Source organism: Polyodon spathula, chromosome 5, assembly GCF_017654505.1.
Source record: "Polyodon spathula isolate WHYD16114869_AA chromosome 5, ASM1765450v1, whole genome shotgun sequence".
NCBI classification, from domain to species: Eukaryota; Metazoa; Chordata; class Actinopteri; order Acipenseriformes; family Polyodontidae; genus Polyodon; species Polyodon spathula.
Window position 1 is genome coordinate 35,888,030 of NC_054538.1, and position 17,563 is coordinate 35,905,592.

General features: G+C 38.0%; 1 protein-coding gene across 1 annotated transcript; it reads left to right on the plus strand.

Annotated features, from left to right (window-relative positions):
* Positions 1 to 3,182: 3,182 nt before the first annotated feature.
* LOC121315911 (E3 ubiquitin-protein ligase TRIM9-like) lies at positions 3,183 to 17,344 on the plus strand. Its single transcript, XM_041250510.1, has 10 exons — positions 3,183 to 3,960; positions 6,495 to 6,590; positions 7,076 to 7,198; positions 8,000 to 8,110; positions 9,271 to 9,424; positions 9,704 to 9,861; positions 11,618 to 11,756; positions 12,126 to 12,429; positions 16,089 to 16,251; positions 16,778 to 17,344. Exons 1-10 carry the CDS (start codon positions 3,214 to 3,216, stop codon positions 16,826 to 16,828), a joined length of 2,046 nt encoding a protein of 681 aa, XP_041106444.1. The 5' UTR covers positions 3,183 to 3,213; the 3' UTR covers positions 16,829 to 17,344.
* Positions 17,345 to 17,563: the final 219 nt, after the last annotated feature.

Consider the following 17,563-nt stretch of genomic DNA (forward strand, 5'->3'; position numbering starts at 1 on the left):
TAAAAGGAAGAGAAAGACAATATCACCGTCAGTTGTTTTTTTATGAGATGCAATACATAGGAACGGACAAATTATAGGTTAAAAGATGTCTCTCACTATTTATTCATTGAACAGTCTCGTAAAACCCCATAGATTTTGCTTTTATTGGTAAAAATAACCTTAACATAATGCATAACATTTAAATTAGTGTTACCAATAAGCCCAAATCAATTCCTAAATACAAGGAAGATTCATGTGATACAGGAAGTTATTTTTAAACTTTGTAAACCATGATGTTAAAAGATTGGACACGTAGTAAAGTTTTTCCAACATCAATGCTTTGTTTGGTTTTTAAGTGGCCACATATAACACAACATATTAACATACAATATATAGAGAGCTTCTAGTTTTCTACTTTTATTTTCCATCTCTCTCTCTCCCCCTTTAAGCCTTAATTAATAGTTGCTAAGCCTTAATTGAATACCAGATTGTTTAAATTAGCAACGCACCACTAGAAACAAATGCAGTGGAAATTAATAAGCTGAATTTGGCAATTTCAGCCAGAACTAAATGCATTCAAATAGAATCAGGTGAGATCAATGCACGTCGTTTGTTAACTCAATCAAGATATGAGGGTCAAAAGAAACAACTTCCTTTCGCAATTTGGAAAGCGAATTGCTCAAAATATTTTTAAAGGGACATCACGTGATCACAAATAAAACCCAAAAACTAGAAGCCCTAAATATATAGTACCATTCATTTAAACAGGAAATTATATTTTTTTCATCGTTATACCTGTACAATTCAATACAATGTTAAACATGAAATAAGTTACCCTCTCCAAACCTTGGCCAGTCTGCAAAGCTGCAAATTCACAGGAGAGGTAAACCGCCACTGTTTAACCCCTGTTAACAAGTACCAATTAAAGCTACATCCACACTCAATACAGGCATTTATTGCAAATCCCTAAGCAAACTCATTCCCCTCTAAAACCCCATCAAAATTGATGGGTTTAAAATATGAAAAGGAAAAGAAACTAAAGCTGTGAGCACTACACATACATTTTCATTTCATTTTATTTTTATTAGGGCCTTTGGGGCAAGTGGAGCATTTGCTTCTGTTTTTCATTTCCCAGCCCACTTAAACCTGAAAGACAGCTTATGTAACTGTGAACATATTACAGCTCTGATGTGAGCAGTCACTGATTTCCAGCATCACTTGATGATGACTCACGTTGATGAACAAAAATAAATTAGTCCAGCCCAAATGAGCAGTATAATGAAATGCTTGCTGTCCTGCTGAACTCTGACAGGACAAAGTTTTGACATAGCTGTCTTATATAAAACTATAAAGATGAGTACTGCATCCCCAGTTGTGCTGAATATTTTCTTTTAATCATTTTTGAATTAATTTTCAAATAATATGACAGGAATGCCATTAAAATAAAGCTGCATTGATATTGCTTATATGATAAATGGATATGTTGAGAATACACAAAATCCAGGCCTAAATCAGTTAGTAATTGCCCCCACATTCTGTTTAATTACATTTTCACTCTGATATCGAAGCGCCATCTATATTTAGGACTGTTATACACTCTTAGAAAAGAGGGTTCCTTCTATATTGAACCATATGGTTAGGCTTTTTGCTAGAACTGTTATTAATCCTGCAGGGGATTCATGAATAAAGGTAAACTGTGATTTAAGATCTAAGCAATAAATTGCATTTTTTAAAAGAAGCATAGGCCAACATTTCAGTACTATACTCAACTGTCATTTGACTAAATGCCTTTTGTGTGCCGCTGACTCAGTGAAAATGTATGGCCATTACATAGTCCTCAAATCAGACAGCTTTACAAGAAAACCATATAAAATGCTCTAAAAAATGGACACATCAGTAATTACCACTGGCAATTCTGGAAATGGATGAACTTCATAGACAGTGTGCCATGTAGAAAAAATAAAACTATACCACATGAATTTACTGTATAAATATTTAACAGATGTTGCAATAAATCAAAAGGTTTCACAAGCTATTATTTGAAATTTGCCCCTTGTGTAGACCTCAGACTTGCAAAAATATGGTGGACAAACTAAAGTTTCCTGGGGATTATCAACATAACAAAATTAGCTATGTCCAGTGTTTTACATAGATATTTAATAAACTTGACCGCAATCTGCATTAAATATTTAAGATGCAGTAACCACTAAATATAAAATGCACGTAGCTATTAAGTTAGTAAGCCTTATTGTCATGGCATAGCAAAAGTATTGGTCCAATGGATATTCAGCTTGTAGGATGCATCCAATAAGGCTAACATGGGAAGTGAAAACTCCTGTGTGCATGTGGCCAAATTGGCCGTGGTATAAAATGAGTTGTAGAAGTCATCATGCTGACCCTGTGAACTGCAGAGTGCCACAAGGGATAAACGCTGTTCAAAGGTCAGGCTAGTGTATGTAGATTAATTAACAGCTGCACATAATTAGCCATCCTTACTATGTTTTGTATTGGTGGGGCACCTCGTGGTCTATCTGCAACTTGTGAGATATCACCACGTCATACTTGCACGTTCTTTATTCAAAAACATAACCCAATACATGTGCTGCTATGTCAAGCAGAACAAAATACTGACATCTTCGTATAATACTGCTGTGATTGAACCAACCTATTCTAAAAATACATAATAAATATTATTATAATTATAATCATAAATTATTATAATCTTAATATTATATAATTATATTATATATCAATTATCATTAATATATTATTCCACATAATAAGATATCAAGACTTCTGTAACCTGTCTAACAGCTAGTCTTTGTCTAGCAAATTTTCTATTTCGTTTAAAGATAAACAATACTGTCATATATCAATACTATCAAAGATATAGTATATATATATATATATATATTATATTTACTATATATATATATATATATATATATATTAGATATATTAAGATATATAGTATAATATAAACCTAACCTTTAAGGTTGTTGTTTGAAGGCATTAAGGGATTTGTAGTTCTATAATAAGACGTACCCATGAGGTAAAATGCAGTAAATGTATTAGCATCCTGACTAGGAGGCTTCATTAACTACAAATCCAACAATACATCTCTTTGGCGCCTGCGTAAAGAGAGTCCATAGGAGCTGTTCTTGTCAAACGGTGCTGGTGGGGTGTGATTGCTGGTTTGCTCGTGTTCGGTTGTGTGTGTATTTTATTGCAGAGATGGACGAGGAATTAAAATGTCCCGTTTGCGGTTCTTTATTCAGGGATCCTATCATTCTACCCTGCTCTCATAACATATGCTTGGCTTGTGCGCGCAATATTATTGTGCAGACCCCAGAAGGCGAGTCATCTCACTGCCGAGCATCTGGGAGCTCAGATTACGATTATCTAGACATGGATAAAATGAGTATGTACAGCGAAACGGACAGCGGCTATGGATCTTACACCCCGTGTCTCAAATCGCCTAACGGAGTTCGGGTCTTTCCCCCAGCACCGATCCACCGTAACTGCTCCATTACTTGCCCGCTTTGTCATCAGAGCGTCTCCTTGGAGGAGCGGGGATTGCGAGGGTTTCCTCGGAACCGACTCTTGGAGGCGATCGTTTCTCGTTATCAGCAAAGCCGTTCGGAGACCGTAAAGTGTCAGCTTTGTGACCGTAACCCCGCCGAAGCCACAGTGATGTGCGAGCAGTGTGATGTGTTTTACTGCAATCCCTGCCAGCAAAGATGCCACCCATCCCGCGGACCCCTCGCCAAGCACCGCCTGGTCCCTCCGAACCAAGCGGCCACAGGCGGCAGTCAACAGCAGGCAGCCCGCAAATTAGCCACCTGTACAGAGCACGACCTGGAGAACTACAGCATGTACTGTGTCAACTGCAAAACCCCGGTGTGCTACCAGTGCCTCGAGGAAGGCAAGCACACGGTGCACGACGTGAAAGCACTCGGAGCAATGTGGAAACAGCACAAGGTAAGTACGTGAGGGTGACGGTGCACCTAACGCCTGTGCTGGTGACAAAACTAGAGTACCCCTGGCATGTCTGGCTTTTTATTGATTAATGTGGCGTTCCAATAACAAAAGCATTGAATATATAAAGGCAGTATACACTGGTAAAAGCGTACTAATATTGAACCATTGTCAAGACTTTAGAAATTTCCCACATAAAAACTGCAAAAATGTACTTTAGTATATTTACTTTGGCTGTACTGGCAATTTATTTGCATTTAAGAGTCATGTAACGCAATATACATCGACAAAGAGTCCTTGTGGAAACAGTTCTAATCGGATAGAACTTGTTCTGTAGCATGATTGTGTTAAACTAAGGAGATGTAGTTATATCATTTATCAGCTGAAGAACGATCTGATAGTTCAGGCTTATTGTAACATCGCCACCCCGCTAGGAATGATTTTTGTCCTGTCAAAACCAAATAGAGTTATTTTTTAATATATGCATCTGTGTTCTAAAATGTTAATAACTTTGCTGGCAATGAGAAGACAGGTATAAATGTTCATTGCTATTTAATGCATATTTAACATTTAAATTTCAGCCTATATTAAAAATGGATCTTCACCCTCACCAACACAGTACTGGACAACTATAATCACTTTTAGAGCCAGCTGGACCTGTCATAATCTGCCTGTGGGCTTGCAAAATGATCTTAATTAAAAAGACAGCCATAAATTATTGTCAGCTCTCAGAGGCTACAGTAAGAAAATGTCTGTTCAGTATTTAAATGGATGAATTCCAAAATGGGCACTCATTCAATATCTTTTCACAGTGTTAGGGGGTGCTGTGCAGCAGGGGTATAACAAAGGAGGCTAATGTCCTGTCCCCCTCTGTTCACATTATATGCCACAGTGTCTTTCAAAGAAGAACATGTTGACGTGGTTAATTTCCTCAATTCCACTGGCTATAAACTAAAGCAGTATTTTATCTTCACCCCCTGTATACCAGGCAGTGGTTTCCTGAAATTAAAGTTGCATCTCTCCTGTCTGGTGTCACAGTGAAAACTACCCAGTGGAAATGCCACTTTATATAGTTCCATTAAAGTCATTGCTTGAACATTTTACAAATAACATTAAAAAAAAAAAAAAAGCTCTTTCATAACTTTCATAACTTCTGTGTTGCAGCCTTAGTTTTAGAAACAGATGTCTGATTGCTTGCAAAACTAATTAAGTAACAATTGAAATAGTATGTTTTATACATTTAAAGTTGTACTTTCTAAATCCTGAGATCTTCATTTTAAGTGATATGCAGTAATCCGTTGTGTATCCGTCCGTCACATATCCGCCCTAACTGCTTGTCTGACATGATAAGAGATGTTCAGAGATTATAGATCCTACCAAAGTTTTCGTACACAAGAGCTCTCAGCATTTGTAAAAACTTGTGTATCTTCAAATAAAACAGGTATCACCTCCCTTCTTATTCCCTCTACAATGTGAGCTGGGTTATAAACAGGATTTTGCCATGCTTGTTGGACTTGAAAACAAGGGAGACATGTGATTCATATCCACATTGTATTAGGCCCTGGCCAGCACCAAAATGGTGAATTCCTAATGAACATGTTAGCCATCCAGCCAGCTTGCTGATCTAGATGGAACATTCTGGTGACATGATTCAGTAGCACAACCAATTCTTCCATGCTCAGAGGACACCCAAGGGACAACAGCAGGTCTTAACAGGAAGGGTAAAGCATATGTAATCAATCACTGCTGACTTTATGTTAATATTAGAAAGAGAATAGACCTAAAGCTCGACCTAGACCAGACATATTTGGGTTTTGATGCTAATCACCACTTTTTCTATTGCAATCTTCAGTAAGCATCACTCTGGGGAAAGAAGGCATGGTGCCTAACTCAGGCTCTCTCTCTCTCTCTCTCTCTAGAATGACAAAGCAATACTGAGTTGGAGGCCATTAGGCCTCGTACAAGACTCAGCCTTCTGACTCAGATTTCTGTTGAAAAAGAGGGACACAAGACAAGGATAATAGGATTGAGGACCTTGTTTTTTTATATCTTGAGATTCACTCATCCAATTGTGATGAAACATGGTATTTAAAGGAGACCTGCGTTCTGGCCTTTGATTAACTGGGCAGATACAGGCCACATCATATCTGTTAACCCACATTTTATCAAACTCTGTGGAAACTGTGTTGTTCAACGTCCCATGATTATAATTAAGTGTGTCACAGTGCTGCCTCAGTACAGACATTTGCTCCAGTTTTTTCACATGTGGTGAATGCAGGGTTTCATAGTAACGATACTGACTTATGGTCCTCTAGTTCAGTTTTGGTTTTTGTTTTTATCTACATGCTGAATGAGATCTGCTTTTTCATCATATACCCATCATGGGTTATTTCTATCTTTGTTGGAATATGTACTGTTTGTTACTGGCTTACTGTTTATGTTTAGAAAATATATATAAGAAAATAATACATAAACAAATTAATTCATTATTTTATTTGCACTGTAGCAAAACACATTTACTGTTTTGTATTTTACAGGGTCAGCTATCCCAAGCTTTGAATGGTGTGTCTGACAAAGCCAAGGATGCTAAGGAGTTTTTGGTGCAGCTGAAAAACCTACTGCAGCAGATACAGGTAAGTGACTAGTGAATATTTTTTTTCAATTTTTTTCACGGTGAGGCTGCATAAATATATTACAGGTCATATACTGTATCATGTTTTTGGCTCAGATGAAGCTTTAATGACTTGCCAGTTTGGTGTTAATTTATTTTTTTTAAAATGTATTTCTTGTTGAAGCTGAGCTAACATTCTTTATTATTCTCTTTTAAAAAAACGACTTGCTTAATTTGTAAAGTCATTTTAAAAGCTATCAGGATATTTTCAATACTTATGCAGTCCTTTACCACAATCTTATTACACTTTGATTTACTTTTACTAGGGCTTCCTGCAGTAAAATATATTTTATCATTATACTGTATGCACTTGTTGAATTTACTTATATCTGAGCTTGATTCACAAGTGTTTGTGGCAAATAGAAATAAACAGGGAAATATGGTGAATATATACTTTTTTCAATCACAATATATCCAGACTTGCCAGTTGCTGTTAATGCCTTGCAGGAAAACGGCGTGGAGTTTGAAGCGTGCCTTGTTGCACAGTGTGACGGGCTCGTTGATGCACTGAACAGGCAGAAGGCCAAGTTACTGACAAAGGTCACCAAGGAGCGTGAATATAAGTTGAAGGTTAGTACTGTGTGTTTCACAGTAATGGAGGAACAGCGGCAATTTCCTAAATGCTGTGTTTAGGTACTGCACTAGAAAGTAGGGGGCTGGCATTTTTGATTCAGGTTACCCACCCGGTTTTGCTTGTGCGGAATACCTAAGAAAAATAAAAAATACAAATTCTCATTGAAAACTCCTTATAAACGTTTACCTCTGTATTTTTGCACAGTATTTTTTACAATTTTACCATAGTTTTCTTAATATGCTTTACCATACACTCTGTGCTTTACAACGCTTGCCTATGCTTTACCATGGTTTTGGTGTGCTTTTTGACACTTTGCTCTGCTTTTACTATGGGAAACTTTTATGAGCGACCCAATGTTTGCTGCACACAGTTTTTCATTTATTTGCACCAAAACTTATTATTCATAAAGTCACCTTTGCAGGATGAGTCAGAATAGGAGACGAATAGGCATCTCATGGTTGTTAAGTATGATCTAATTTCAAACTATTTTATTTTGACGTATTACACTACTGTTTAAGACAAGATGATATTGAACACATACAATATTGGTGGTTTCTCATAGAATGTCATGTTACAGTTTAATTAAGTGATTCATTTTCAAGAAATGGACTACCCTATTTAAAATGGCTCACCGGCTGTCTTTCTCGTACTGATCATAGTTTATAACTTGTAAACTTTTAATAACAAGCGCTTCATTAAACTACACCTGTGTGGAAAGTAAATATGCCCAAATGAAATGATCACAGGCTTTTATCAGCCAGTAAACCCAAGTGAGTGTGATGCAATGTATTTCACAGGTTGTAAGGGACCAGATAACCCACTGTACAGTGAAGCTGCGTCAGACAACAGGACTGATGGAGTACTGTTTGGAAGTGCTCAAAGAGAACGACCCCAGTGGTTTTCTGCAGGTAAAGACATTCATAAAATCTGTCCCACTGTAACAGAAGCAGATACCAGTCTTCATTGATATCAACTGACAGCTGTATAGTGATACACATTTTAATGTGGGTTTTTGCATTGTAATTTGAATGTTTCAGTCAGTAAAGCTGCCGTCAGCTGAAAACATGTGGCATCACTTACTTGTGAGAATCGTTTTCTAAAGGAGAAAATAGTGTTCTATAGTAAATTCTATATGGAACTGTGGCAAAGTGGTTGGTAAGGGGAACAGATGTCGCGGTGATGCGGTGCAGGAGTGATGAACAGACAACAGTGATTCAGTGAATAAGTGCTTTATTGCTCTTTTCCAGGTCTGGCGACCGTCAAAAATAATAAATCACCGGCAATACACAACAATGTGTAAAGCACGGGGATAATGAAAACAAGGGCACAGTCCCGAACAAAAACAACGGTACGGTCACCAGTCCTGGGTGATCAAAAACGTGCAGGTACTCAGTGCAGTGGTGCTCCGGATAGTGCTCTCCTTTCGACAGCTCCGGAGATGTGCGTTAACTGTCTATTAGTGCGACAAAGACAGACAATTACAGACAGACAGAAAATAACACACAGCACGTACAACACTCTTCAAATACTCTCTGAGAGCTCCTCTCTCTGTCCTTCTCTCCTAACGTTAACCCAAACGAAGGAGAAGATCAGCGTTACCCTGGCCCCTATATGTAATCCCGCATGATATCGAGGTAAACGGTTGCAGCTGCCTTATTACTTGCAGCTGCCTCTCGTTTACCTTTCAAATCAATACGGTCTTACAACAGAGTCGCGCTTCCATCCAGGCTGACCCACTTCCCTGACCCGGAAACGAACTGTCAGGCCAGCCCTTCCAGATACTTCTCCTCCCGTTCTTTAGCGCCCTCACAGGTCGGGAGGAAGATTCATCACCAGAACTCATCTTTCCGTCACAGGAACCAATGGTTCCTATTGTTTAGGCCCTATAAATAATCTTTCTTATATAATCTATAGAATGGATTAAAAAAGAAAGTCAAAAAGAACTATTGGTTATACGCTTTAAATTATGTATCCAATAATTAAGGCTTATAATTGTCTAATGGGACTATATTTTATTATTTCTAAGATAAGTGTATCACTCATCAACACTTCTTCAACCTTTTTTCAGATTTCGCATGCTTTGATTAAGCAAGTGCAGTTGTCTCAGGAGCAGTGGGTTAAAGGTGCCCTAGAGCCCAAAGTTTGTCCAGAGTTTGACCTGTCTCTGAACACTGAGCCATTACTCCAGTCTATTCACCAACTGGACTTCATTCAGGTGAAATGTAAGTGGCTGCAAATCTACCCAAGATTCAGTAAATATTCAAATATGCAAACATAATACCTGGTACTACGTTAAAAAAGCTCTATTTTCATGCTTTACTTTCAGGTAGTCTTACACCTATCCGTTATTGCTATACAACCATTTTCATGAAAGTATATATTAACCGTTTTATAAATATGTTTGACTTCATTTTGTTTCAAATTTGGTGGTGGGCTATGACAAGAACAAGGCCATCACTTATGTATACGTTTCTGGTAATTTTTGGCAAATGTATCAGCAGATCCCTTTACAGTTCCCCCTGCACCAATACTGCAGCTGGAGAAGTGCTGCACCCGCAACAACAGTGCCACTCTGGCATGGAAGATACTCACGTTCACCCACTCTCCCGTCGAGGGTTACGTGCTGGAGCTTGATGATGGAAACGGTGGCCAGTATAGGGTAACGTCTCCTTTGAAAACTAAACCTTCCTAGAATATCTGTAGCTGTTGTGATATTAAGTAGACTTCCTATGTATTTAGAGTTCATATTACACATTATAAGTAGGTTTTACTATGCTGTGACATTAACCAAGGGATTATTAAGCAGAAATTTCTTCCACATACTTCATACAAACAAACCACGATACAACATGAGAATTTACTTGAACTACCTACCACACCCCAAGTACAGTTTACACATTCAAACTATTTTAAAAAGTACCAAATAAGAAAACAACATCTATGATAAAGTTAAGTGATGTTTTTTTGCATTTTCCGAGTCTCCAGGCCACTGTAAAGATCCCAATATAAATATGGTAAAATAAACTAAACAGTGATGCCAAAAGGAAGGAAACAATTTAGTTTTAAAACTACTGGACTTTTAGCTACTGTTCGGATCTCTGTCTGGAGAGCACAGGAGAGAAGAGAGAAGATGTGTGTCTGAGTAGTGTTGCTTTAGTACTGCATCAAGTGGAAGCAATTCAGTTTATAAAATGTATGAATAAATGTAATTTCTGATGTTGCCCGTGTTGTTTAGATAAAGGTTAAATGTGATTCCTCCTGAACATGTGTCATGTGTTGTAGGCCTGTATGTTATACAATATATAAGTTAAAAAAACAGCAACTGGGTTTAAGAGAAGTTTAGTTTGATTTAAGTTATTTATGTTTACAGTATATTACACACGACTGCTGAATAGTCTCATTAAAACTTACAGTATAGCTTGATTGAACAAACCTTCAGTTCATGCATTATAAATAGGCTAGTGTGATTCTTTTTCAAAGCATTGGCAACTTTTCACAGTGGATAATAGCCTGGTCTTCGTAGTGGTGGTAAAACGGGCAACAAATGCCCCACAGTATTTTATAGCCCAGGCACAAATGCATGTTAGAGCTCATTTAGAATTGTACTCTCTGCCATTGAGTGAGAGAATATCAGTAGCTTCCATAATATCAAAATAAGATGGTAACAATCGAACAAATTGCGTTCGAGTGACTTTGCAGAGTACGGCTGCTATATAACCTATTGCAATTATTGTTTTTTAATTGTTTTTTTTCTCTAAATATGTTGATATTTTCAATGGCAATCATACATTATGGCTTTCGATTCGGTCACCTGTATCATGCCCATGATGCAAAGTTGGAGGTGGCTTTTGAATGAAAACGACTCATAAAGCCTGTTAATCTTTTAGACTGACGAACATTGAAATCCAGAATTCCAGAGCTTCTCTCCTGAGAAAACCCGGCCTGTAGAGTACAGAGAGAATGACCTAATATTTAATCTAAAGTCAAAGTAAAACCCAATCATTGCTCAGCTGTAAACGTGATTACTAGACTGCCTATTGCCATGATCAGGTAAATCATACTAAGTTGTGCGCACAAGACACTGACTGATGCTCAACAAATAATAACTGGTGCACACGAGATATCAAGTGGTGCTCTTGAGCTACTAACTGGTGCGCGCCAGTTAAAACGTTTACTGTCCATTTAAGGGTTCCTATTGTATGCCACAGTATTTACTGCAGTATACTACAGGAAACTACAGCCTTTTTTGATGTTACTACTAGTTGTTTGTTATTTTGGGAAGGGGGCATTACATACAAAATATTTTAATACATTACATTCAAATCATTCATTGCTTTATTAATTACAATGAAAACTAATAATAAAAAAACACCAAAAATTGTAATCATGTCTTTGTTTAATTTTTATTAACCCAGGAGGTGTACGTTGGGAAAGAAATACTGTGTACTGTTGATGGACTGCACTTCAACAGCTCCTACAATGCACGGGTCAAGGCGTATAACTCCTCAGGGGCTGGGCCCTACAGCAAAACTGTTGTGCTGAAGACCTCTGATGGTATGTAATCTCAGTAGTGCATTCTGTCAGGTTTCTAGAGGTAAACACTGTGTTAGACAACCACAATTACAAACTCTATATCACCTATAGCCTGAAGGCATTAGCCAAAACATTTGTCTGCTTGATTTAGTTACATACCAACATTACATGCGTACATTATAAATACATTTACTTGTAGAACATTATTTTTTTAATAGACCCAGGCATTTAACAGCTTGAATTGCATCTGGAGAATGACAGGGAATGCTGTTGTTTGCTGTTTTAAACAGCTTCACAAATAAATAATGTATATGTAAGCCACAACCTAAATTGTCACTTATCCTGTGTAATTCTTAAACCTGACATCTTTAGTGACTGTTGTTATTTCAGTGGCATGGTTTACCTTCGACCCCAGTACGTCTCACCGAGATATCGTCCTCTCCAATGAAAATCAAGCAGTGTCCTGCAGTAGCTACGATGACCGGGTCGTACTGGGAACTGCAGCCTTCTCTAAAGGAGTACATTACTGGGAATTGACCATTGATCGCTATGACAACCATCCCGACCCTGCCTTCGGAGTGGCCAGGATAAATGTCATAAAGGACATGATGCTGGGCAAGGACGATAAGGCCTGGGCTATGTACGTGGACAACAATCGCAGCTGGTTCATGCACAACAACTCCCACACAAACAGGTAGGCACCAGTTCAGAATGTCACATTGAGATTATTAAAAATATCTGAATCATACTTAATTTTTTTTATTATTTTCATGCCATTAACCATTTTGCTTATGTTGCACACTTAAGCATTTTATCATGTCTTTAAAAAAATTATTACTGTTATTTTTTTTTAATAAACATTGAACTGATTAAAAACAAGAAGCACTATTTATAGATGTTAAATTGAACATTGTCATTGAAATTGCAGCTTTGAAGATTTACAAGCCCTTTTCTTAGATGTTCATTCTGAACAGTAGGTGGAGCTGCAGCAAGCGATTTCGAGCAACATGGTGTTTGATTCATTGTTCTCCTTGTCATTGTCTGTGGAAGTGCAGCAGGACAGTCAAGCAGATCTTCTTTACCATGCCTGGCCACATTTAGTTGCACATCAGAACAAACCTTTCTCACAAGACCTGTGGCCGTGTCAGGTCACAGTGTTGGGGAAGGTTATTATTATTTATTTTTTTTAAATTGTCCTTTATGATACAGTAGTAGTGACAGGAGGTATCCATGCCAGATTCGTGGTACCGTTTCACAGTAGCAACAAAGATGTTGTTTGCATTTTGAAATACTCGGACAGTGGCATAAAAATGACACCGATGCCCAGGCAGTGGACTTCTGTTTAATTTTTTCCCTTTTCTTTTTCTATGTCCAGAAGCTGTGCTTCGGTAAATATGATGCCTAGCTGTATTACTCTTTTTTTTTCACCATTTGCTGTCTGATTCAGACTCTTCTAGAGTTTGGTTTCCCAAAAGATCAAAATTGATATACCTCATCAGTCACCTTTTATTGCGAATTTAAATAAGGCTGCTGTTTTTTTTTTTCTTCAAAATTATATATTAAATGTGGTTAGTCATGTTTATTAATATAAATATGGCTACCGTTTTTTTTTTTTTTCAAAATTCTAGTGGCGTATGGATATCTACAAAAAACTTTTTTCAAAGTTGGGTACCCTTATACGAATTATCAGTGTGGAAGGGTCACTGGACCAAAACTGGGAATATAGTTAATATCACACTCCCATTTCACTAAATCAAATGGGTATATATATATATACCCTATATGATATATATAGGATTATATATAGACCCATATATATTATATTATATATATATATATATACTATATACTATGAGGTGTGGTATCTTATACAGAACACGTGACACTGAGGTGTGTAGTAAACCAGAGGCAGGAGACTTGAATGTCAGCTCAACAACACTCTCAGTGTTCTTTATTTTTTTAATTCACTATAACCAACAAACAAACAAAACGAAAGCCTAACTACAGCAAGGAGCGCTAACTTAACTTTTGTCAAGGTGGCCCTGTCTAACCCTGGGACGGCTAGCTGTTTACCCATTACAAAATAAATATTAAACTTAAGTTCTTCAATAACACGTTTGTTCTCTTGAATTTCTCACTCCAACTTCCCCCCCACGCACGCACACACGCACGCACGCGCACGCACGCACGCACGCACGCACGCACGCACGCACGTGCCCTTCTTCCATACACCTCCCCTAGACGGGTTGAACCTGTCCCTTTTTAAAGGGCTTGTAATTACTTAATTTAAGTCCACCTGCCAACGATAAATCAATTAACTGGGCCAACAAGCCAAACCCTGTGGCCTTCTGGGCAATGTAGTTTCTTCCTAACTGCCTAGTAGTCAGGCCAGGACCTCTAGTGGTTGTACACTGAAATCACAGGGTATAAAGCTCTTTTCATCCTCAAGCTTATATATATATATATATATATATATATATATATATATATATATATATATATATATATATATATATATACAGTACTGTACTATGCAAAGTGAGTGAACAGAAGAAAAATCTACATCAAATCAATATTTGGTGTGACCACCCTTTGCCTTCAAAACAGAATCAATTCTTTTAGGTACACTTGCACACAGTTTTTGAAGGAACTCGGCAGGTAGGTTGGCCCAAACATCTTGGAGAACTAACCACAGTTCTTCTATGGATTTAGGCAGCCTCAGTTGCTTCTCTCTCTTCATGTAATCCCAGACAGACTCGATGATGTTGAGATCAGGGCTCTGTGGGGGCCATACCATCACTTCCAGGACTCCTTGTTCTTCTTTACGCTGAAGATAGTTCTTAATGACTTTTGCTGTATGTTTGGGGTCATTGTCATACTGCAGAATAAATTTGGGGCCAATCAGATGCCTCCTTGATGGTATTGCATGATGGATAAGTATCTGCTTATACTTCTCAGCATTGAGGAGACCATTAATTCTGACCAAATCCCCAACTCCATTTGCAGAATTGCTGCCCCAGACTTGCAAGGAACCTCCACCGTGCTTCACTGTTGTCTGAAGACACTCATTCGTGTACCGCTCTCCAGCCCTTCGGCGAACAAACTGCCTTCTGCTACAGCCAAATATTTCAAATTTTGACTCATCAGTCCAGAGCACCTGCAGCCATTTTTCTGCACCCCAGTTCCTGTGTTTTCGTGCATAGTTGAGTCGCTTGGCCTTGTTTCCACGTTGGAGGTATGGCTTTTTGGCCGCAAGTCTTCCATGAAGGCCACTTCAGACCAGACTTCTCCGGACAGTAGATGGGTGTACCAGGGTGCCACTGTTTTCTGCCAATTCTGAGCTGATGGCATTGCTGGATATCTTCCGATTGTGAAGGGAAGTAAGCATGATGTGTCTTTCATCTGTTGCAGTAAGTTTCCTTGGCCGACCACTGCATCTACGGTCCTCAACGTTGCCCGTTTCTTTGTGCTTCTTCAAAAGAGCTTGGACAGTACATCTGGAAACCCCTGTCTGCCTTGAAATTTCTGCCTGGGAGAGACCTTGCTGATGCAATATAACTACCTTATGTCTTGTTGCTGTGCTCAGTCTTGCCATGGTGTATGACTTTTGACAGTAAACTGTCTTCAGCAACCTCACCTTGTTAGCTGAGTTTGGCTGTTCCTCACCCAGTTTTATTCCTCCTACACAGCTGTTTCTGTTTCAGTTAATGATTGTGTTTCAACCTACGTATTGAATTGATGATCAATAACACCTGTTTGGTGTAATTGTTTAATCATACACCTGACTATATGCCTACAAAATCCTTGACTTTGTGCAAGTGTACCTAGAAGAATTGATGCTGTTTTGAAGGCAAAGGGTGGTCACACCAAATATGGATTTGATGTAGATTTTTCTTCTGTTCACTCACTTTGCATTTAGTTAATTGATAAATCTAATCTATTAACATGTCTATTTTTGAAAGCATTCTTACTTTACAGCATTTTTTCACACCTGCCTAAAACTTTTGCACGGTACTGTATATATGCGCTTTGGAGACTTCATCACATCATGAAGTCTCAAACTAATTTTACAAAGCCGTTGGTTGATCAAGCCTTTATTAAATGTCTATGACGAGATGAGCAGCTTCTTGCCCTGATATCAGCCCCCGTTACACAAGCTGTATAGAGCTATGGCCAAAAGTTTTGCACATCTTTTAGTTTATCAATGTATTCAGTAATTTCTGAGAGGGCCAGTAACCTGCAGGAATGACTGGCTCTGTCTGAGACTGTATTTAGTATGAGTGTTCATGTTGTGCAAAAGTACTTTGATATATATATATAAACATAAAAAAAACACATGGTGTTCTTTTGTAGGGCGGAGGGAGGTATCATGCAAGGATCCACAGTTGGTATCCTCTTGGATCTAAACCAGCACACCCTGTCGTTCTACATCAACAAGCAGCAGCATGGGCCTGTGGCTTTCGAGAACCTGGACGGAGTATTTATGCCAGCTGTAAGCCTTAACAGAAATGTTCAGGTCAGTGCCAATAATTTACAATAATGCACAACCCTAGAGATGCAAAATAATTAAATGGTATACTTTATATATGGTTAAACTATGGGTAATCTTAGGTCCGGCAGTTGGAATTCAGTTCTTCTTTGGCTGCTGCAAAATCTATGGGAAGGGATATTTAAACTAAAATTCTAGGAAAAGCACAGGTCATAAATCTGCACTATCACGCTTGCATTACTTGCATGTATTTTACATCCAAAAAGGAGTGTACTTTGTCTGAACTTTTCTTATATTCTGTTTTATCTTTTATTATGCATTACATTAAATTGTTGTGTATGGGCTTGATTGTAAAGCCTTTGCAAAAGACAGGAATAAAATAAGTTTAATGGCATACAGCTAGCATGATCATACTTAACAATTTACAAGCCCGTTCCAGAAACTAAGCTTTTTCTTTCAAATTTTATACCATTACAATTGTTTTATTGCAGTCAGAAAGTTTGCCTTCGTATTGTGGTTATTTTAATTACTTGACTTTTGTTTCATCTGATAGGTGACACTTCTCACAGGCTTGGAGGTACCAAAGAATTATAAACAACTTTAAACTCCCACCAGTGAACTTGGTGTCCAGGGATCGCCATCATGCAATATATTCAAAACCCAAGCTACAGGAATATACCATGGCCAACCAATGAAATATCATGTCATCAAAGTGCTCCTTCAGATATTCAGTCTTGAGTCCAGGGTCTTGCATATATAAACACAACACATATTCTGATCATTTAAATCTGATAACATGAAACTGTGGATTATCCAAACAAATGTCATGTTGTCAGTACAGTAAAAATATAGTGGATAATCTACTGTTGATTTAAGAACAATGTTTGTTCATTCAGGCTATAAATAGAAGCCTGGGACCAGTTTCACAAAGCACTGCTAGCACTTAGCAGGCTGCTAACTAGCAAGATATCTTATTGTTACCTGTTTCAAAAAGCAGTACAGTAATCTGTTACATATCTGACTGCACTGGGATCAGAGTAAGGGCGGATCTGTAAAAAGGCGGATAAATGAATCCTGTTTTAAATACCATTATACACAACAGTAACAATTACTATATTCACACAATTATTATTTGGAGATTCAAAAAATTATTATTAGGGAGCTCCCCTAAATCCCTTATTTAGAAAGCTACAGGGTATTAATGCTTGTAACAGAGTAGCTGTCTGCCGTGTGGGTGTGTGCATTCGCTGCTGAGTGACAGGTAGGAGATCGAGACGGAGGTTGAAGTTGATACGCCCTGCAGGCAAACAGGATTTATTTACAGGTCAACACACTGAAC

What these genes read in the sequence shown, in the direction of transcription:
- LOC121315911 (XM_041250510.1), top strand. Translation starts at nt 3,214, where the DNA reads ATGGACGAGGAATTAAAATGTCCCGTTTGCGGTTCTTTATTCAGGGAT. An exon ending in AGCGTGAATATAAGTTGAAG is followed by an intron (nt 7,199 to 7,999) that starts GTTAGTACTGTG and finishes TGTATTTCACAG; the next exon opens with GTTGTAAGGGACCAGATAAC. An exon ending in TGTGCTGAAGACCTCTGATG is followed by an intron (nt 11,757 to 12,125) that starts GTATGTAATCTC and finishes TTGTTATTTCAG; the next exon opens with TGGCATGGTTTACCTTCGAC.